Raw genomic sequence first — 19,737 nt, forward strand, 5'->3', positions numbered from 1 at the left:
TCCTTTCGCTCACGACGTGCAAGAAGACGTAGCCCGAGGGAAGTGCTTGAGCCTCACAGCATTTCCACCAGTGTTTTGATCACCATCGCGTCATGGTGATGGCGAGAGGTATTCTTTTGCCGCAGCCCATGCCGTTCCCCTGGGTAGGCGAGGATGCTGAATGGCTTTCCGGCGGCGACCATGGCGTTGATGAGGGCACAGGAGTGGGTGAAGTGAACGTTTTCATCCAGCAAGCCGTGGGCGATGAATAGACGATTCAGCTCATCCGGAAATCCGGCAACAAATTCCTTGATTGCACTCTTCGTGTAGGCCTTGCTGATGGCATCCTCCCTTTTTCCTTCCACGGCGCAGGCGTCAGTGTCATAAAGCTCGCCCATGTATCGCTCCGTGTAACCCGTGTCGTAAAGTCTCCAGTCGGTCACCGGTGCACCAGCGAAGCCTATCTTGAAGACATCTGGCGCCTGCGACATCGCCAGAAGCGTCGCGTACCCGCCGTAGGACCAGCCAAGGACAGCAATTCTGGCAGGATCAGCAATAAATCCGCTCGGCTGGAGAGACGACGTTGTTAAGTGCTTCACGAGGTCCACGTAGTCCGAGGTTTCAAAGTTTCCCATGTTCTTCTTGCAGACACTAAGTTCCACAAGACCATTGGCATTACTCATTTGCCCATCCGCAACTAGGACGGAGATGCCGCTCTTTGCCAGCAGTTGAAAAAACGGCTTGCAAAGAAGAACGTAGTCCTCCACGTAAACCAACTGCGCATGTGGTCCGCCGTAGACGTACATGGCCAGCGGAGCCGGTGTGCCTGAGACTACAGCGGGCGAGATGAACAGTCGACCACTGAGTGGCACACCGCGTCGGCTTACGGTGGTGACAAGTTCTGGCTTGATAAGGTATTCATTCCGTAGAAACGACGCCGCACCGTCTTCCTCTGCACCACTTACTTCTTCTTTGCCGTCATGCAGATATGTTTGAACCATGTGCCGTGATTCGGGGGACGCCAGCGAGGCGATGTAGAGCTTGGGTGGCGTCGTCGCCGTGCTCGCGACGTAGCAGACGTAGCCTTCCCCAACCGTGTAGGTGTACACGTGTTCGTGGAGCGGTGACAGTCGGGTGAGTTGCGCCGCCGTTGCGGCCTCCGTGGAGGTAGGCCGGAGAGGAGCACTGTAGAGAAGACTACCAAGCCTGCTGTCCGCATTGGCCGTGAAGACCACCCGGTCTTGCAGCACGCGTACGGTGTCAGGTTTGACGTTCCACGCCCCTTGCGACAGTGCACGCCACTTCTTGTCGGCAGACGCCAGGTCCCGGAGGTAGAGGTGGCAATGCGCCGTCTTTGTTTCGACGGCGTGACGAAGGAGAATGTCATGTTTCTCGCCAAAGAGAATGGGGGGACCCTGCGGCACCTCCACCCACGCCCACGGGATGTGTTCCTGCCACTCGGTAGTAAACGCGACCACCTTTGCCGTTGCATCACGCGTGGCGGCGTCCGTGGTGAAGAAAGAAGCCAGCTCCGCGACGTCCACCAGCGGCAGCGTCTCGATGCGGCAGGACAAGACACAATAGCGTTCCTGCGTCCGGCTTAGCAAGGAGAAATAAATCGTGTCCTCGTCCTTGAATCCAAAGCGTGGTATGTACTCCGCCCACGGTGCCACTGCCGAGATTGATTTCTCTGGTACCACACGGTAGCGTTTCGTCTTTCTTTCGTACACGACAAGCAGCGTACGAGCATTGGGATCCCCGACCCAAGGGTACGGCATCTTCTCCACACCAGATTTGGCGCTGCCGTCAATGAGGGAGACGTTTTGCAGCATAGACGTATCGGTGTAACTGAAGAAAACATGCTTCTCCGTCGCGTAGTGACCTGTGTAGCGATTGAATTCCTCTTGCATGATGTAATCCGCCGTCCCACACTCATGTAAGGCGTCTCCGAAAGTGGTGACGCACTCCACATCGACGTGGAGGGGTGCCGCCTGCGTCTCATTCTGCTCCACAACAGTCGCAACGTACACATTGCTTCCGTACACAAAGCTAAGAACGTTGGCTGGCGGCGCGGGATTCACCCCGGCACACCCAGGCTGTGGAAAGTGCTGGAGGCGCTGTATACAGATAAACGGCTTCTTCGCATCACCAAAGCAGCGCTGACGCGTCTCTTGATCGATGTGGTCAAATATATTTAGAGGGGGCTTCGCAGTAGACGGACGGTACAGGAAAGTACCCGTGCCAGAGGTGTACACTACAGTGCCGTCGGAGGGAGTGACGTGGTAGTTAGAAATGCCAGTCACTTGCCGGCGGAGCCGTTCGCGTAGCAGCTCTTCCTCCTTTGACTTTGGCTGAGACGCATTGGGCGGGCCCGCCGCCCCCGCATCCCCCCAAGGAGCAACGACACGCCTTGGAGTCGCGTTTCGATCCACGAGACTGACGGCGTACAGCGTCTGCTCGGTCCCCTGAAGCCAGTAGAGCTCGTCGCCAATAATGCGCAGATTCTGTGGTTTCCCGTTGATCTTCTGGAGACCATCCAAAGCCTTCAATCGCTCGATATATGTTGTGAGTGGTACTGTGGGCATTTCGCTTCCTCTGTTTTTTTATTTTTCTTCTTTTTTCCACCGTCAATGTACGTGCGGTCGATATGGCGCGTGTAAATGACGCAATTCACCTAAAATGTAACAGTTATGTAAATAAGAAAAGGTTTCTCTTCTACTTTCGCTTGTTGCTACCGGGGGAATGGCGAGTCAAGACAACAGAGATATATGTATATGTACATAAGGCAACAGGCGCACATGCGTGCGGGGCAATCCTTTCCCCACGCCCGTGTCACAGTTTTTCATCAGTAGCCGAAAAACACACAACCAGCAGGCATCACTCACTTCACTTTAATCGCCGCTCTTCCATGCGGCAGTGATTTTTACACACATATACTAGAGGGGAGAAACAGGGGCGGGCTCTACGGTTGCGTAGCGTGAGGAAAAAAGTAAAACAAGAAAATAAGACTGGAGGGCCTCTCTGTCAACGCGTGCCAGCGCAAGGCAGAGAAATTCCACGCGTCGGCCTCCCCAATGCCACGAAAGCAGAACGTTACTTTGCATTTCACATGCAGCAATTAGGTATAAAAAGAGAAAAATATGCAGTAGGCATGTATGGATGTGTATGTGTGTAGGGGGAGAGGGGTCTAGATACACACCAGGCGCACGTGTGTACGGATAACTATGTACGTCGCGTTTTGTAATCCATGCAAGTAACTTACTATATGTAGGTGCCCTTTTGGTATGCCCCCCTCCCCCTCGCTCCCTCTTCTCCGCTTTCAGTGCTGGCTTCCTTCTTCATGCGAGTTCATGAGAGCGATTTCCACGTGTTCATTTTCACTCGGTTCCTGCGTCTCCATCATCTCCATCATCTCGTCAATGGCATGCACAGAAGGTACTACACTTATGTACATATACATCAAGAGGAAAGGATGAATAAGGAGAGGATGTGCATGCGGACGTCGGTGGAGCATGTAAAACAGGCGTCACTAGACGAGGTATACATAAGTGTCTCGTTCCTGCCGCGCAATAAACTCGCGTTCAATGAGCTGCGACACGCAACGCTTAAACATGGGTGCCGTGACAGCAAAATGGTTCACAAGGAGTGCCGCAACAGAGTTAAAAAGATCGGAATGCGCAAGCGAGTGTTTCTCCTTCATGATGCGTACGATGCCAGCCTCCAACTTCCTCAGCCGCTCCGTGTCGAGAATGCCATCCACCGTCATGACGATTGCCTTGCTGTCACCCGGCTCCTCCTGCAAGTACGGCACCCAGTGATGCAGCGCGCTGGCAGCGTCAATGACGACTTTCCGCTTCCTGCACTCCGCAAACGATGCCGGCAGACTGTACGTGGTGGACCCACCAGCGCCGCCGCCGCCGCCGGCAGTGTTGCTGCGGTGGATGGCGGCAGCGGTCCGCCTCACGATGCGGTGTCGCACCAGGCCGCCCAAAACGGCGGCGAGAAGCGGCTTCGGCACCTCGACAGGCAGTTTGTCGTGCAGGAATTCCAGGGTACAGCTGGTAGGGCTGAGCACGGATGTCGTGGTCGAGGAATCGTCGTAGCGCTCAAGGGCCTGCAGCAGCAAAAGACCGACGGGTGGCATCACCAGCTGCACACTCGAAACAGGATCGCGCTCGTGCACCTGCGCCGCGTGACACACCACAGTGAGCGCCCCACTTCCAAGTGACCACGAGAGCCGTCGCCGCTGCAGCACACACTCCGCCCCAGAGAAGGTGCTGGACGCAGGAAGAGAAGTGCGTCGGGACTCAGCGCTTCTGCTGCCAGCGGCGGCGGCCAACACGTGATCCTCCTGGCTGGCGATACTGTGGTCCGCGTCGTCGCCACCGTCCAGGCTCCCGCGGCTGCCAAGGAATCCAGTGCAGCGACTCACACGGGAGGAGACGTGCTTTCTCGAGTTACTTCCCGCCCCATTGCCTTCCACGCCGTCAAAGCGTTCCTCAAATGCACGCATCGCGTACAGCATTTTCGCGTCAAACCACTGTCCTTCCTCGAAGCAGCGCTGCATCTCTGAGAGATTCACAGTAACACGAGCGTACTTCTCCCAACGGGCCTTACAGAGGACTCGCACGTGCCGAAGCAGCTCAGGCTGCTGTAATGCGCCGGCGACAGGTGAGATGCGATGCGGCGCCGGCGTCCCAGCACGGATGTCACGCAGCAAGGCACAGGGTTCCGCAGCAAGGGCATCACCCAGACGTACTGCCAGACGGGAGATGACTTCCGTGTCCATATCCAGCGTCAGGGATTGCTGCGCCATCATAAGCCGCGGTGCCAGCAAACCGCAGTAGCAGTTCACAAAAAGATCTTTCGAGTGAAGGAGGGAGGCGAGCTCCAGAATGGTGTCAATGATCTCGAGGTATGTGCCACCGCCATCGGCTGGGCCCCCGTGCGAATTCCCAACGGCCACCTGCTCATGAAGGGCACTTGCCAATGTGAGTACGACACATGATTCACGTTCCGAAAAGAATTTTTGCATGCCTTTCCGCACCGCCCGCAATGTTGCGTGGGCCCCCGCACAACCAGCAGAGGCGGGCGGCTCCAGCAGCTGATTTGTCAGCCTGAGAAGAAACACACAGTGTTGGTAGACATCACGCGGAAGCGCCTGCAGCGGTGCTCCTGTCGTGTGCGACTTCGCCAGAAGTTCCTCAAAGTATCGACGCACAGCCGCTCCAAAACACGCTTCAAAGTCCGAGAGCAGTTTTGGCTCGGGGTTGAGAAAGAAGATCAGTGTCGCAAACCCTGGGCTCCGCGGTAAACTGCCGTTCTCGGTGGTAGAGCTGCCTCCGCTGGCCTCCACCTGACCCAGCTGCCAAAGAGTCCTACTGTGGGAGCGAACACCAATGGAATCGTCCAACTGCCCAGTCATCTCCTTCACACTGCTCCACCGTGCGGCACGGGCAGTGGTAGACAACATCCACCGTTCTTGCTCTTCCTCGCAGGCATACAGCCAAAGTGGCAGGGCCCAGGCATCAACAAATTTAAGAAAAACGACGCCCTGACAGAATCCAACGGAGAATGCACGTTCCGCCTTTGAGAAACCTTCCCGCCCGAGCGTCGACAACTGATCCACATGCTGTGTCCCGCCACCAAAGTACAGCAGCATGGAGCTGCGAAGACGCATGAAGGCATTCATGCAGTTTTGCAACGCCCCAAAGGCATCCTTGAGCCTTGGGGCCTTGTCATTCGTGCCGGTTCCATCTTGTACTAACAAAGGTGCCAAGTTGGTGTACGCCAGCTCACAGCCGTGCTGTTCATTGAGTCCAACGACCCGGTCTGTCACAAGGCGGGAAATCTCCTGCGCACAACACTCATCCAACATTGACAAAACTCGACAGACAAGCAAGACATCACGATCCCTTAAACACCTCAGTGCATCCAATGAGAATGAGGGGGTGGAAACGGCATCAAAACACGCTTGCGCGTCTGCCTGAGCGAGTTCCGCCGTTGTAGGTTCATGACAAGCATGAGAGTTCTCCAGACAATACTCAACCGTGCGGTGCAAGACGCTCTCTATCATGACAGTGTTGTACTTTAGTGTTGACAGGACGCAGCTTCGCATAATGCGCCACGCAATGTTGTCTAGCTCAACATCTACGCGCAGAAATACAACCCGCAGAACCCACCGCATTCGGTGATAGTGCAGGGCAAAGGTGACAAGACTGTGTAGAGCCAATATTTCCTCCTCCTCCTCCTCCTCCGCTTCCCTCTTTGCTGTCTCCCCCCTTCTGTGGGACGCTGCTTCCGGGTGACATTCCTCGCCGTCCCCTGAGTGCGGCCGCCTCTCATGCGAGGCGTCTTCTGGCATCACTCTGACTGGCCGATCTCGAGAGCGTTTTTTGGCCGCCTCCACATCATCCATCGCCGTTACCCCCGCCAACGTTGTCCACGGCCTGCTGTTGGTTTCCAACGCCTCCTCCCAAGCATCGCTCAACTCACGGGAACTCCACCAGATCGACCGCGGCTTCAACTCTTCGATAGATGGCGCCGGACACGCCTGGAGACGACCGCCGCTGCTCGCACACAGCCGCACCACCCACGCAGAAATAGACGAGGCAAGCAGCTGCTCCAAAATGACGGCGTTCGACCAGAACCCCACTTTGCCGAACGTTGAAAGCATGTCGTACACCCGCGCATAGAGCATCAATACGTTGCTACTGTCAGTTGCCTCGTTAAAGGCAGCTTCAACCCCCACAGCAACATCGTCCGCCTCCCTCGCACCAGCCTCGGTTTCCCCTTGCCCTATTACCTCCGCGCTGCTCTCATGCCTCCCAACCAGCGACCGGGCAGAGGAGGACGCCGCCCCACCGCTGCTAAAGGGCACCGCAAACGGGTGCAACACTTGGGAGTGATTGGAGAAGTAAAGAAGACTGTTATTAATAGGACCCCACTGACGTAGCCAGTGCAGTAAATCCTTCGCATCCCAATTCATGCTCACAACTTTCCCACCTAACCTCCTTCCCCCTTAATGAACATAATAGTAATAGCAGTAATAGTGTGAATAGCACGGTTCCATGCAAAGGTCAGAGAGAGATAGAGAAACGGAAAGAGAGTGCACATGACGACGACGGCGCACGCCTACGCCCTCCCACACATGCACAGAGGGAGAGAAAGAAAGAAAGAAAAAATGGAGGGAAAACCAAAAACAAAAAATACACACATCAACAAGAACAAAAATACATGTGCTAGTGGTAGACATGCGTCTCTCTCGCTCTTTATCTCTCTCCATCACTCTCTGTTGTAGTGAATGTGGTCGTGTGCGGCTGCAATATAGTAACTGCACGCCCCAATTAAAATAGACATGGTTTGTGATTGGCGTCGGAAACCAACCTCAGAGATTTATGCCGCTTGCCGCCATAGACTGCGCCTGACCATAGAGCTTTTTTGTGAATTTGCCCACGCGGCCGTGGTATATCAGTCCACACGCCGTCCCGTCGTACGTCTTACACTTCCAGTGATGCACACGCTTGATTTCTTCTGGCACTCCGTAGCCGTATTCGTCGCTCGTCCGTTTGTACATTGGATTGAGGGCCTTTATTGTCGGGAGGAAGCGTACTGATGGCAACTGCTTCACAGCCTCAGGTTCAAGGATGAGTTCCCGCAGGTAATCTGGGACAGTCTCCAGGTCAACGAGAGCGGATACCAGGCTTGGCACCGCCGCGTACTTCCCCTCCGCGTATTCCCAGACAAAGTCCAGCCAGCGCTGCATGGATATTTGTGAAGGAACTTCCATGATCTTCATACCCGCCAGCTCCGCCGGGTACGCAAAGAACCCGCGAAGCTCCGGTGGCAAGTCACCACGCGAGAAATGGGGCTGCACTACATCACGAATCACACGCAACACGTACGATCCCGGTGGCGAGTTTGGGTCCGGCCACACCAGCGACATAAGCTGCGTGGCGTAGATGCCGCTGGGAAACCCCTCGACCGGAATGACGGGGCGGATAAGCGTGGGCTCCAGTAGGTCGCCCAGCCGCCACACACCCTCGATGGTGCCCGTCAAGAAGCCCTCCTGGTCCGAGACACGCTCGCTCTCGGCCTCCGCAGCCATCCGCTCATGAAAGCGCATAAAGACATCAAATGTGACGCCGTTCTCCGCCTTCGCACTCTCCCCAAACTGGTGGATCAGCATCTCACGGACGGCGGAGGGGGCCATGACTCCCTCCTTCACTCGGGGGTGCCGTGAGACGTCAAAGACGCGGAAGATGTCCTCCAGATGGAGCAAGCCATCGCCCTTCGTGTCCAGCGAGCGAAAGGCGCGCTCTACGAGTTCCAACTGCTGGGGCGTCAACATTTATCCGTTATCCCTACTTTCTCCCTCTTCTTCCTTTATGCGGGTCGTCCGACGTGGTGGGTCGTCTCTTGCACCAACAAAAACAAGACGCACAGACACACACAACAAAGCAGGCCCACACCCCCCACCTCTCGGGGTTCCCTGTGCGTGAACGGCTGAGCCGCATGAGGCAAGAACAAGAAACGCAACCACAATTAAGGTTTGATAAGGTAGCCACAAGTAGTAAGAAAACAACATAGTGAGAGATATATATATTTAAAAAAACGCACGGCCCCACGTGGCCCTCTCAAGTTTTAAAGGGAACAGTCAAGCTCTCTCTCTCTCTCTCTTTTACCTCTCGTACCCCCCTGTTTTTCCCTTTTCCTTTCGTCTTGCAGGGCACATACAAAGCTATATGTGCATACAAGTATGCATGGGTGTACTGTGCATTGTGTAGTATATTCAAAAACAAGAATGTGGTTAAAAGCAGAGCCGTGAGTCGCAGTGAGAGGAAACGAAATTGCAACGAAGCTACAAAATGAAAACAACGATAGAATTAATTCGTTCCACTTATATAGAAGGTGCGAGTCTCTTTCTCTCTCTCTCTCACTCACGCTCTTTCTTTCACTTCCTACATTTATAATAGCCCACACACATACAAAGCTGCAAAGGATGAGTAGGTGGAGATGCATCACAGTTATTGACATTGCCCTAATCACCATTTGCCTCTTCACCCTAACACACGTACAGACCCATGCAGACGTAAAGACATATATATATATGTATGTGTGTAGATGATAAAAAATGATTCATGTGTGTTTTTTTTGTATCTCTCCTCTTAGAAACCTTTTTCCTTTCCTTTTTCTCCGACCCCTTCGTACACACAGAGACCCAGAAAACAAATATCTTCTTGCGCCCATTGAGTACAAACATCTTTTTCTTCTTTTCTTTCGTTCTTTCTCTCCTCCCTTCCCTTCTTTGCCCTAAAACAATCACAAACGAAACAACGCTCGCTGGAGGAAAACAACGACCCGGCACTCCACCACACACCCCTGGTCCTCATCCTTGTTTCCTGTTACCTCTCTGCTCACTTTTCATTCCTCTTATTATCCTTCGTTTGACACGGCCGGGAAGGAGGGAACGACAGGGAGAAGAAACGGGTGGGGGGAGGAGCACAGCGATGCGGCCCGGTGTTGGCCACGACAAGCAAAAAGAAAAAGTCAAGCAAAGACATCTTGGCTGGAGACGACACTGAGGGGCGCGGTAGCCACCGATGACTGCAGCACGAGAGAGAAAAAAAAAGCAGCAGTAGTAGTAGTAGTAGTGGGGGTAGTGGCCAACTTCAAAAAAAAAACAAAGGAGTTTCCCCGCTTCTGCCCTTCGTGACTTTCCCGCAGAAAATGCACCCGCGCTTTATTGAATGCTCGCTCAGATATTTACTTCGGCCCTTATTCACCGGCAGCAGAGGGCTTTTTTTTGTAATTCTCGCTCTTCGACCTTCGCTTCTTCCTTCCACGCCCCCATCCTTTTTTTTTTCCCTGCCATTTTATTTTCTTCTTTCCTTGTTATTTGTTTTTCTCTACTTGTTGGCGTGCCTGGAAGTGTCCTTCTCTGTAAGCAGCCAAGGGTCGTTTAATTGCCGCTTTGTCCACACACACATGGCACATAATTCATTTTACGCACCCAGCGCCCTTCCCACACCCCCGGGGCTCCTCTACACATTATGATGCACAGATGGACTCCATTCCCTTAGTAAGCTTCCACTACTTCTGCTTCTCACCGGGGAGCGGCTTGCGCGCCCTTACGAAGAAGGACGGGGTGAAAATGCCCATCTCGCCGCCACGCACGAGCCCCTGGACGGCCTCTTCGAGGATCTCAGTTGCCTTGTGTGTGCCTCGCGGCGCAAGCCTGGCAAACTCCAACACTCGGCACATTTTGTTTGTGATCCAGCGTCCCAACGGGGTGGACTTGAGACCCGTCAGAGTCGTGTAGCTCCCTTGCAGCGGCAGGTACCATGGCGTGTTTTTGATCGGGCTTGACTCAAAGCGTTCGGCCACATCGAAGCTCTCCTCCACAATGAAGCCGGAGGCCTCCAGCGCCTGAACCACCTGTTGCTTCGTCTCCAGATCGGGGAGGCTGTCACCAAGTTCAATGCTGTGACGAATACGGCGGTGCTCCTCGTTGTTTGGGTCATACTTGTCCGTAACGCACCACTCGTACAGGACGAAATAGCTTCCTGGCTTGATGACGCGGTATACCTCGGAAAAGCACTTCACCTTGTCCGAGGCATGGCAGGTGGCCTCAATAGCGTAGGCACCGTCATATTCGTTTTCGCCAAAGCACATTTCACAGAAGTCGGTCTTGGTGTAGTTGATCTTGCTGTTCATGCCGTACTTGGTGTCGTGACGCCGGGCGCGGCTGATTTGGTATTCGTTATTGTTGATGCCCATCACATTGCAGCCGGCGAAGCGGACAATGTTGCGCGCCGGACCGCCAACGCCGCAGCCCAAATCAAGCACCGTGTCTGTCGGCTTGAACTTCCCCTGGTACGCCAGGAAGAACTCGTGACGGGCGATCGACTCGAAGAAGGACTCACCAAAGAAGCGCGGGGCAAAGTGGAAGTGTTGCCCCCAGCCGTACTCGTAGAAGTCCGTCACGAGGTCGTAGTACTCGTTCACCATCGTTGTCGTCTCCGCCTTGCGTTCGCTGACGGAGGCAGTTTTTCCCTCAAAGCGCTCACGGAAGCGTTGCGCAGTGGCGCCGAGGTCCTTGTTGACCTCTTCAGCCTTGCGGCTGCGCATGATGTTGAGGGGAAGCGTATCACGACCACCGGCAGACATATTGTTGTGTGTTGCTCTTGCTGAATATCAGCGCGAAATATCAATAAAAAATAAAGCAGAAACCTATTGTATCCACGGCAGGTAACTCCCCGCAAACAGTCAAGAAAAAAAAAGGAAAGAAAAATCCAAAGGGATCAGTAAACAAAAAAAAAACAGTTTCATGTGCGGCCGCAGTAGGCGCGGCTGGGCAGACACGTCTGGCAGCGTCATGACAGCAGCAAAGAGGCCGACCGTGTGGACGGAAACAGATGTCTGCACCAGGATTTTGGCGGATTCGACCCAGTGGGGGGCGCAGAAATGCATTTAACTACGGAAGGAAGCGGCGGGTACGCGCTAAAGAGAGAGAAAAAGAGAGAGATAGTGGATGCATGGGTTCGTGCTGCCGCACCCAATACTGTGGACGACATTTTGTATTCAAAATGGCCAAAATAAAGAACAGCCACAAGGCCACGTACAAGCACACGTAGAGGACGCCTCGACGCCATTCACTGCGAGGTTGCTGCCATACTGCCGTGTGAGCAGTTAAGAAGAAAGTCAGTAATCAAATAAATAAAAAGTTGAAGAACACCAGGAATGGGTGAAGAGAAAACAAAAACAAAAAAAGAAGAAGAAGAGATTCTTCGTTTAGAATGGGCGACCGTGGTGGAGACCCTGATGGCTGGTCTATGCCTGTCCACTACAGAAAATCAACTAGAGGGAGAAATACTGTTATGCCCCATAGAAGACACACACATACACAGAAACACATATCCGATGACGCCGATTTTTCATTTTGGTATCACCCACATCTTAAAAAAAAACACACACAACCTATCAATGGGGTAGCGACAGGATAAAATAATAATGGAGACAAGGCGCCCCGCTGCCGATATAATGAGAGAAAGGGAGAGATAAAGGAGAGGCCAGATGCATCCATCCATACCCGCCCCGCCCCCTCCCATGTCCCTTTCTGTCTATTTATGTGCGTGCGTGTGCGTGTGTGGTTCGCCGCCGCAGCGATGGCCGGGTGAAGAGGACCCCGCAGAGAGCCCTGAGGAAGTGCACACGCACACACACACACACACACCTATGCTCGCCCCCGCACTTTTACTCCCCATCGCAGGCGGAAAACGGGCAAAAAAACAATATCCATAAACATACATTAACTTCCCCCCCCCCACCCAGCAACAAACAAACAAACAAACAAACAAAAAGCGATCAATAGAGACACGCCCAGCCCCCATCGCAGGCGTCTCGCTTTATTGTGCAAATAAATCATTCCTTCTTCACGTTCCGCACCACTATCTCCAATGCACCTAGAGAGTGGGAGGGGCTAATGAAGCGGAGGGCACCCTTTGTCGTTGCTGTTATTATTATTATTATTATTAATACCCTTGTCGCTCTATGATTAATACCGTGCTGAACAAGCATTTACGTTTTGCCTCTAACATCTCATCTTTTCTTTACTTACGATGGAGGGTGACGCCTACCGTATCCACAGTGTGCATCGTTACCTTCTCTACCCCGCAGCTTCTTTTTCCTTGTCCCACTCCCTCTCAAAGAAGGCATCCACAGCGGCAGCGGCGACGTCAACACCCACCACAGGCACTTCGTAGCAACGTCTGACAGAGAGGAGAGGTAGTCCACGCGCCACCGCACTCCACTCAACAACGGTGTCCGCCTCCGCCCCCTTCTCGGTCTCCATGGTGCCCACCCCCTCCGCCTTGCCGCCTCGGCGCCTCCGCACAATGCTCTTGTCGACGAGTACAGCCTGCACAACGGAAGGGGTCTGCTCAAACAGGGGCGGGACGACGGCAACGGTTTGCCCAAGACGCAATCGCTCTGAGGGGATGACACGTAGATGGAGCCCCAAAGCCTCGTGGACGGTAAGACATCTCCATCGTTCGAGGACGTAGCCCTTCCACTCAGGTGGGCTCCTGATTTCCACCTTGGACGCCTTCTTCTTCGCACAAGCTTCTCCATGCAAAGTCGCGGTCGCCCTTAACGTCATTTGAAGATCATGCTCCTCCTCCTTCGGCGTCTTCGCTTCCTGCGCTGCATCTGACGATCGATTTCTCTTAGCCTTCAACTTAACTTTCTTCGCGTCGCCTGAGGTATTCACGCAGCCTTCGTTCGTCTTTGAAACTGTCCCATTGATGCTGTGGGAGCGGGGTTTGTGCGCCCTTGTCTTTAGCGGCGTGCGGCACTGCAAGGTGGCGCCGGGGTTGGGGTTCTTTCTTGGGTGAAGAAGGTCCCACCGGACGCGTATGTCTTCCCGCTGTAAACCCCCCTTCCCCTTTACGCATTCCTGTGCCACAGCCGGCCACATCTCGACGAACACCTTGTTCTGGCGTCTAATATCATCCTTCTGAGTCTTGTAGTAATCCGTCATACCTCCCGGCATCTCTGCCATTCCAGGCACCTCAAAGGAAAGGTTACGGAACCGCGCCGTCTTCAGTCCGTGACTTATAAGCTGCAAGGTGTAGTCGTAGTCCTCGCGGATGCGGAAGCGGTAGACGCACTCGGGTGGCAAAAGATCATAGCGAAAAAGTGAGGCAATGTTGTTGTAACTGTTTAAGGCCAAATCGCGATCACCGTACTTGTAGGCAAAGCGGGGGTACTCCAGCGAGAAGACAGCGACGTCATTCATGTCGCACGCAGAACCGTGCATCGCTTGGATGCGGCTGTAGACCTCAGTGAAGAGTTGGCGTGGCGTGATTGCACTGTTCTTGCCATTCCAGGCCATGTAGAATCGTTGAATGTCGTCATCCATCACCCAAAACCACTGTGCCGCCCGCGGCACGGAGGTTGCTGAAGAAGTTCCCAACACTCTTGGCACAAGTTCTCTCAGAATGTGATTCCGCACGTAAGACACGCCCTGATCGGAGAGTGGCAGGGAATGAATCTTGACGAGTTGCCGCACCTCAGATGCATCGCGCTCACGCAGTGTTGGCAGCGGGGCCGGGGCGGGGCGGGGGCGTGCAGGGCGGCGCGGAGCCCAACACCTGCGACGGAAGCCATGAGTCCTGCTGGGGCCCCGGATGTTGCGGCAGCCACTGCGACGCGTCGTCCCCCGCGTCCCCCCACCACTTCTTCACCAGCCGATCCACGAGCGCGTCGTACAAAGTGCGCTCCTCTGGCTGCACAACAAGCGTGAAGGGCACCTTGTCTTGTATCAGGAGCGAGATGGTGCCGCGCCCAGTGTGATGTCGTGACTTCGATGGAACAAATACAGGGCAGAAGTATTCCCTTGTCTGTCCGCTTGCGTCCCCAACACCCACACACGACGTGGTGGCGCCAGTGGCGCAAGCGGCGTATCCCAAATCACAGTTTTTATGACTGTCTGCTACAAGGCGGACACCACTTGTAGGAGGACTCTCTCCCAGTAACGTCGGGGACTGCAATTGTGCGTCACGCATCGTGCTCCTCTAGCCGGTGTGCGGAAAAGAGCCCACCCACAAACACAGAGGACAAACACAGGTGATAAACGTTGGCTTACGTTCCACACACTCTTTCTCACCCTGCCGCACTTTCTGGTGGTGGTGGTGGTGATGGAGTGGGGAGTAATCGGTGTTCTGTGGCAGCAACAATGAGGGCAGTGCGGCGCAGAGAAAATGGGAAGAAGCGCATTCCTGCGGACCACGAGAAGAAACACATGGGAGAGCGCGCCATGGAACAGACGCATACGCACCGAAAGCCAGAGGTAAGGAAATAGAGAGAGAGAGGGAGAGGAGGCGTCTGAACGTGTGTGAGGGTGTGTGTTTTAGTGTGCGTTTGTGTTGCACACTCACGCGGACCACACAGAAAGAAGACACACTTATGTACATGCACAGGTGTTTGTAGAGGAGAGATACGTGGGTGCGACCCTCTTAACCCTCCGTCGCAGCGAAGAAGCGGCAGCGGAGGCCTAACAACAGTTGGAGGAATGCTGCCGCAAGGCACAACACTCACCGTTGTTCTTCCATCCCTTGTTAACATCACATCAGCAGAGGCAAAACCAAAACCAAAAACAAAAAGGATCCAAAAAGAAAAAAGAAACGAACAAACGAACGTAAAATCATTAAGGAAAGGATATCTGTTTTTCTTTCCCCCCTCCACCCCCCCTGCCTGGCTAAGGGGATGACGCGACAGTGCTGGCGACCACCACCCCGCCAGCGCACTTGGCTAGACCAGGTCCAGCAGTGCATCTCTTATCGCCCGCCTGCTGGATGCCGGTCGGCCGACGGCGGTCGGAAACGAGAACGGCGCGAGGCCCTCCCCGTGCACGCGGTGCTCCCAGGCAAGCGAGAGGGTCAGCATTGCCTCCACGCAGAGGCACCGGCACGCGACGCACACTCGATTCCACACACGGCCACGCGACGCCTCCGCAGCGGCGTTGATCTCGTCGTCCTGCACACACACGGCCTCGGGAAGCTCCATGAACGCCTGCACTTCGTTCTCGCCGCCCTCCGCTGCCCACATCACACGCACGGAGTCCCGACTCGCCGCAAGACGCAGAGGCACGCAAGCAGATGGCGGCAGATATCCACAATTCTTTATTTTTCTTTTATTCAGCAGGGAGCTCAACTTCGCCCGCAACTTCTGGTTTGCTACCTGAGCAAAACGAAAATAGCCTGAACAATGAAAAAGGAAAGAAGCAAGCAAATACGGCACAGCGGCCGGAACGCCTCCCGGCCCACCCACTCGGCAACCGCCTCACACCCGCTCCCAGACGCACACACAAAACGCAGGGGAGAGTCATCATTTTTAGACGAAGGAGAAACAACTGTTCGCGAAAGTCAGATCGACAAAACGCAGCTGACAAGCATTTTGCAGGTTCCACGTGACGGGAAGAAACCGCACCCCAAGAAATTTTCGTCCGCCCACTTTGGCAGGGAGACGTCGCTCCAGACGTACATCGCGAAAGCGGAGCGGGATGGCAAACCTGCGGTCTACAGTAATCCTGCCGTCCCTTTCGGCGCGGTGTTGACGTCGCAGTTCCAGTTCGTGCTGCAATGCATACTGCGGCAGGAGAGGCTTCATCTGCAGTAACGTCGGCACAATACGAATTGACACGGGGGTCTTGCCTGCACGCAATGAAAGGGCGTCTCTCTCGCCAGCTCTTGGCGCAGCGCGCGGCATCTCTCGTTCCTCTATTGAAAACCATCAATACAATACCAACAAAGAAAGAAAGGAACGCAAGTGGATTGTGGCAGGGCGAGGAATGACAAAAGGAAACAATTGACACCAGAAGGGGGTGGGGATAATCGCAACAGATAGCAACACGGAGTCTAACACAGAGAGACGCAAAGAAACAGCAGCTAGATGCCGCCCCACCGTTCCACCGCAGCCAACATTTATTTCTAATGCGCCCGTGTGTGGCGGCGAAAACACAGACAACGATTGTTCTCCGGCATTGCGTAGTCCTCCTCCAGCTTAAAGTCCACCTGCGCCAGAAGGGACTCCACCGCCTCCTTTTCTCGAATGCCTCGCTCAGGGTCACATTGCTTGAGCTGGGCATCAAAGCGCCGGTTGCTTTCGGACGTGTAGGCGCCGTTGTAGTTGAACGCACCGTACACAATAAACATTCCGCCCGGTCTTACAACGAGCGGTAGGCGCTGAATGAGGGTGCGACACGCACGCCACGGCGCAATGTGAAAACTATTTGCGGTAAAGACGAGATCGTAGCCAAGATGCGGGAACTCAGTGGCCAGGGCGCGAATCTCAAGCCAACGAGCCTCCATGTCCGTGAAGCTTAGCGCATACGGCCGCTTGACGAGGGCAGGGTGATCTTTACCGTCTTCCTGCAGCCATCGACAAATCCCCGGCAGCATCTCAGGCAAGTCTGTGCAGACCCAACGGGTAATAAGCGGGGGAGGAAAGCGCTGCGTCATGTAAACAGCGTGCTGCCCCGTCCCGGCCGCCACCTCCAGCACAGACACGCCGCCAGCACAAGGACTACTTTTACCCCCGCTACTGGAGGAACTCGTACAAACATCTACGGGACAGCAGATCCGTTTTGTGCGCAGCAGTTGCTCAAGAACGTCGCCGATGGGCTCACTATTGTAGGCGCACGACTCGTAGTAGGGCTTCTCTGTCGCCATTTACGTAACAGCGAGGCAACATATTACCTATGCAACTGCTCCCGCCCAAATAAACAACAACAAAGACACCGGCAACAACAAGAACTCTATAGACACAATGGTGGCAGCACTTGCAACTTGCGTCCGTCCTCAAAATTCTCTTCTGTGAGGCTTTGCGCCACACATGAGCCGGCCATCAGAACCATCACCAGATGAGCTGAAGCAAACTCAGCTCCGTAAATACACCGCGCTTCCCGATTGCAAGTAAAAACAGGATATATAATATATATATATATATATCTTTTCTCTCCTCATATTTTCTCTAATTTATTCGATGACCCGCACGCCGGCCAGCACCGCACAAGACGTCTGTCCCCAGCAACTGGGGACGTGGCAAAGAAACCACGTCCCTGTTATGAGGAAACTGCATGGTAGGGGGCAGATGAAACATACACACGCACGCACACGCCGTCAGGGGGCCACGCAGAATTTAGACTGTAGAGCGCCACATTTTCATCCCACGCCGCCGAGGAGGAGGAGGAGGAAGAGGGGAGAGGAAAAAAAAACAAAAACGAAAATAGAAGTAATCATATGAAAATATTTAGGTCCCTAATTAAAGAACTCAGCCTGAAATTCACCCTCTTTTTCCCTTTCATCAAGCGCGATCGCATAAAAAGGAGGGGTAGCTTAAACTTGTGCATGGGTGTGTTCTTCATCTTTGAGCACCCCACTCCCCTCCCGCAGAATGATTATATCGCACAACGAATTTCAGTGTTGACCGTTTGCACGCATTCCCCCCCTTTCCCCACGCATCGTTCTTCTTACAATAAATTTCACTGATACATATATATATATATATATACAATTAATCTGCGCCCCCAATTAGACGCGTCGATGATTCTCACAAAAGGAGCGAATACGGCCCACAGCATCTTGCATCATCGGCAAAGGCCGCGAGACGGTAATCCGCAGAGCCCCTGGCATATTAAAAGGCTCTCCAGGAAATACATGCACATTTTGCTCCTCTGCAAGCTTCTTGGAAAACTCAACGTCCGACTGAATACTGCTCTCCAATTCTTCAAAGGCGAGAACGACAGACATAAACATCGAACCACGCGGCCGCACAGGCTTCAGCCCGGGAGCCCCGTTCAAGCCGTTGTAAAGCGTCATTGCCCCCTCCTCCATACGTTTCGCGCAGTCATCAAAAAAACTCTGTGGCGTCTCCTCAAGGGCCTCCACAACAGCGCACTGCAAAACCGAGTTAGGCATCAAAGAACGGGTTGCCAAACAGTGTACCGCTGCCTGCAGTTTGACGCCATAACCGTCACGGTCAAAAACAATCACCCAACCAAAGCGATACCCTGGAACGTTGAACCGCTTCGAGAGCCCGCTCACAACAAAAATAGGCACAGGTGTGTCGAATGCCGCCACGGAGGTGAATGTCTCGCCGGAAAAAACCAGGCCCGCGTAGACCTCATCCGCAATAAGCGGGAGATGCAATTCCTCACACACACGGATAAGGTCCGCAAGGTGCTGCCGTGAGAAGTTACTGCCGCACGGGTTGGACGGATTGTTGATCAGAATCGCCTTCGTCTTATCATCAACGAGGCTTCGCAAGTGATCCAAGTCGATCTCCCAGTCTTTCTCGTGGTCGCAACGATAATGCCGCGGTTCAATACCGTAATAGCGGCAGATTGTGTCGTAATGCGCAAAAAAAGGAGACGGCAGCAAAATATTGTCACCTTCACTGCACATGGCACCAAAACACATTGTCAACGCATCCGCAGACCCCGACGCAACTGCAACATGGTCAGCCGCAATTTCGCCTTTCATGGAAGGAAGAAAGTTTTTCTTCCAGTATTTTCCAATAGCCAAACGCGTTTCCTCGAACCCAAAGCAGCAGCTGTATCCGTTACACATGTTAGACTTAGCACATTTCGCCACGCTTGAGACAAGCGACGACGGAGGAAGAAAATATCCGTCCAGCGCAGGATCGCCAATAGCAAGAGAAATCAAACACTTTCCCGATGAACCAGCAGCTGATGCCGCCTGCAACTCCTGCACAAAACGATTAAGGTTCCCACAACAACGCTCCGCACGCTTAGAAAGCTTCAACTCACCGAAAGAAGAGGGCATAGCAAAACTTTATTCAGTAAAACACTTAGGGACGAGGAAAAAAAATTCAAAGCAGACCGGAAAAAAAGTAGTAGCACGACACGCGCAGGCGCAGCGACAGAGGCGTAGACACACAAGCAGGCACCAAGCAGGGAGCCGCAGGGGCGGCATTTCAAGCAGAGAAGTGCTGGGAGGGGACAAGGGAGGTCTGCCCACCATAGAAAAATAAGTAATGAACGTCTTGAAAAACAATTACTGCGCTTATCAACAATCAAGTTACCTGTAATTTTGGTCGACGAAGAGGGCGCCGCCCCACCTCTTCGCTAGGCGGGAAGTAAAAATAAAAACAAACAGAAACAATGGAAGAAAAAATCATGGGACAAACTCAAAAAAAAAACCCGACCCGCACGTAGCGCTTGAAGAAAATAACAAA

The 19,737-nt window shown here is 53.7% G+C and overlaps 10 protein-coding genes across 10 annotated transcripts, besides 19 other annotated features; 1 reads left to right on the forward strand and 9 right to left on the reverse strand.

Annotated features, from left to right (window-relative positions):
* Positions 1–53: 53 nt before the first annotated feature.
* Positions 54–2,564, reverse strand: Tco025E_01352 (putative dipeptidyl-peptidase 8-like serine peptidase; the record flags this gene model as incomplete). The annotated part of the gene is made up of 1 exon (XM_029368290.1): positions 54–2,564. One exon carries the CDS (start codon positions 2,562–2,564, stop codon positions 54–56), a length of 2,511 nt encoding a protein of 836 aa, XP_029231788.1.
* A 944-nt stretch (positions 2,565–3,508) lies between these two features.
* On the reverse strand, positions 3,509–6,967 carry Tco025E_01353 (uncharacterized protein; the record flags this gene model as incomplete). The annotated part of the gene is made up of 1 exon (XM_029368291.1): positions 3,509–6,967. The coding sequence occupies one exon, from the start codon at positions 6,965–6,967 to the stop codon at positions 3,509–3,511; it is 3,459 nt and encodes a 1,152-aa protein (XP_029231789.1).
* A 173-nt stretch (positions 6,968–7,140) lies between these two features.
* Positions 7,141–7,163: a microsatellite.
* A 74-nt stretch (positions 7,164–7,237) lies between these two features.
* Positions 7,238–7,272: a microsatellite.
* A 94-nt stretch (positions 7,273–7,366) lies between these two features.
* Positions 7,367–8,329, reverse strand: Tco025E_01354 (uncharacterized protein; the record flags this gene model as incomplete). Its single annotated transcript, XM_029368292.1, has 1 exon — positions 7,367–8,329. The coding sequence occupies one exon, from the start codon at positions 8,327–8,329 to the stop codon at positions 7,367–7,369; it is 963 nt and encodes a 320-aa protein (XP_029231790.1).
* A 311-nt stretch (positions 8,330–8,640) lies between these two features.
* Positions 8,641–8,658: a microsatellite.
* Positions 8,659–8,896: 238 nt separating this feature from the next.
* Positions 8,897–8,937: a microsatellite.
* Positions 8,938–9,244: 307 nt separating this feature from the next.
* Positions 9,245–9,288: a microsatellite.
* A 321-nt stretch (positions 9,289–9,609) lies between these two features.
* Positions 9,610–9,642: a microsatellite.
* A 429-nt stretch (positions 9,643–10,071) lies between these two features.
* Tco025E_01355 (putative sterol 24-c-methyltransferase) lies at positions 10,072–11,148 on the reverse strand (the record flags this gene model as incomplete). Its single annotated transcript, XM_029368293.1, has 1 exon — positions 10,072–11,148. One exon carries the CDS (start codon positions 11,146–11,148, stop codon positions 10,072–10,074), a length of 1,077 nt encoding a protein of 358 aa, XP_029231791.1.
* A 337-nt stretch (positions 11,149–11,485) lies between these two features.
* Positions 11,486–11,509: a microsatellite.
* A 218-nt stretch (positions 11,510–11,727) lies between these two features.
* Positions 11,728–11,762: a sequence feature (GA-rich).
* A 427-nt stretch (positions 11,763–12,189) lies between these two features.
* Positions 12,190–12,214: a microsatellite.
* A 99-nt stretch (positions 12,215–12,313) lies between these two features.
* Positions 12,314–12,339: a microsatellite.
* A 155-nt stretch (positions 12,340–12,494) lies between these two features.
* Positions 12,495–12,518: a microsatellite.
* A 128-nt stretch (positions 12,519–12,646) lies between these two features.
* On the reverse strand, positions 12,647–13,900 carry Tco025E_01356 (uncharacterized protein; the record flags this gene model as incomplete). Its single annotated transcript, XM_029368294.1, has 1 exon — positions 12,647–13,900. The coding sequence occupies one exon, from the start codon at positions 13,898–13,900 to the stop codon at positions 12,647–12,649; it is 1,254 nt and encodes a 417-aa protein (XP_029231792.1).
* A 166-nt stretch (positions 13,901–14,066) lies between these two features.
* On the reverse strand, positions 14,067–14,546 carry Tco025E_01357 (uncharacterized protein; the record flags this gene model as incomplete). Its single annotated transcript, XM_029368295.1, has 1 exon — positions 14,067–14,546. One exon carries the CDS (start codon positions 14,544–14,546, stop codon positions 14,067–14,069), a length of 480 nt encoding a protein of 159 aa, XP_029231793.1.
* Positions 14,547–14,661: 115 nt separating this feature from the next.
* Positions 14,662–14,682: a microsatellite.
* Positions 14,683–14,871: 189 nt separating this feature from the next.
* Positions 14,872–14,907: a microsatellite.
* Positions 14,908–15,119: 212 nt separating this feature from the next.
* Positions 15,120–15,178: a sequence feature (A-rich).
* Positions 15,179–15,246: 68 nt separating this feature from the next.
* Tco025E_01358 (uncharacterized protein) lies at positions 15,247–15,744 on the forward strand (the record flags this gene model as incomplete). The annotated part of the gene is made up of 1 exon (XM_029368296.1): positions 15,247–15,744. The coding sequence occupies one exon, from the start codon at positions 15,247–15,249 to the stop codon at positions 15,742–15,744; it is 498 nt and encodes a 165-aa protein (XP_029231794.1).
* A 129-nt stretch (positions 15,745–15,873) lies between these two features.
* Positions 15,874–16,248, reverse strand: Tco025E_01359 (uncharacterized protein; the record flags this gene model as incomplete). Its single annotated transcript, XM_029368297.1, has 1 exon — positions 15,874–16,248. One exon carries the CDS (start codon positions 16,246–16,248, stop codon positions 15,874–15,876), a length of 375 nt encoding a protein of 124 aa, XP_029231795.1.
* A 221-nt stretch (positions 16,249–16,469) lies between these two features.
* On the reverse strand, positions 16,470–17,210 carry Tco025E_01360 (methylase; the record flags this gene model as incomplete). The annotated part of the gene is made up of 1 exon (XM_029368298.1): positions 16,470–17,210. The coding sequence occupies one exon, from the start codon at positions 17,208–17,210 to the stop codon at positions 16,470–16,472; it is 741 nt and encodes a 246-aa protein (XP_029231796.1).
* A 52-nt stretch (positions 17,211–17,262) lies between these two features.
* Positions 17,263–17,295: a microsatellite.
* A 169-nt stretch (positions 17,296–17,464) lies between these two features.
* Positions 17,465–17,489: a microsatellite.
* A 228-nt stretch (positions 17,490–17,717) lies between these two features.
* Positions 17,718–17,747: a microsatellite.
* Positions 17,748–18,028: 281 nt separating this feature from the next.
* Positions 18,029–18,051: a microsatellite.
* Positions 18,052–18,071: 20 nt separating this feature from the next.
* On the reverse strand, positions 18,072–19,325 carry Tco025E_01361 (putative tyrosine aminotransferase; the record flags this gene model as incomplete). Its single annotated transcript, XM_029368299.1, has 1 exon — positions 18,072–19,325. One exon carries the CDS (start codon positions 19,323–19,325, stop codon positions 18,072–18,074), a length of 1,254 nt encoding a protein of 417 aa, XP_029231797.1.
* A 315-nt stretch (positions 19,326–19,640) lies between these two features.
* Positions 19,641–19,702: a sequence feature (A-rich).
* The last annotated feature ends 35 nt before the right edge of the window (positions 19,703–19,737 follow it).

This window comes from Trypanosoma conorhini (genome assembly GCF_003719485.1).
Source record: "Trypanosoma conorhini strain 025E chromosome Unknown Tco_14.4_contig_00043, whole genome shotgun sequence".
NCBI classification, from domain to species: Eukaryota; Euglenozoa; class Kinetoplastea; order Trypanosomatida; family Trypanosomatidae; genus Trypanosoma; species Trypanosoma conorhini.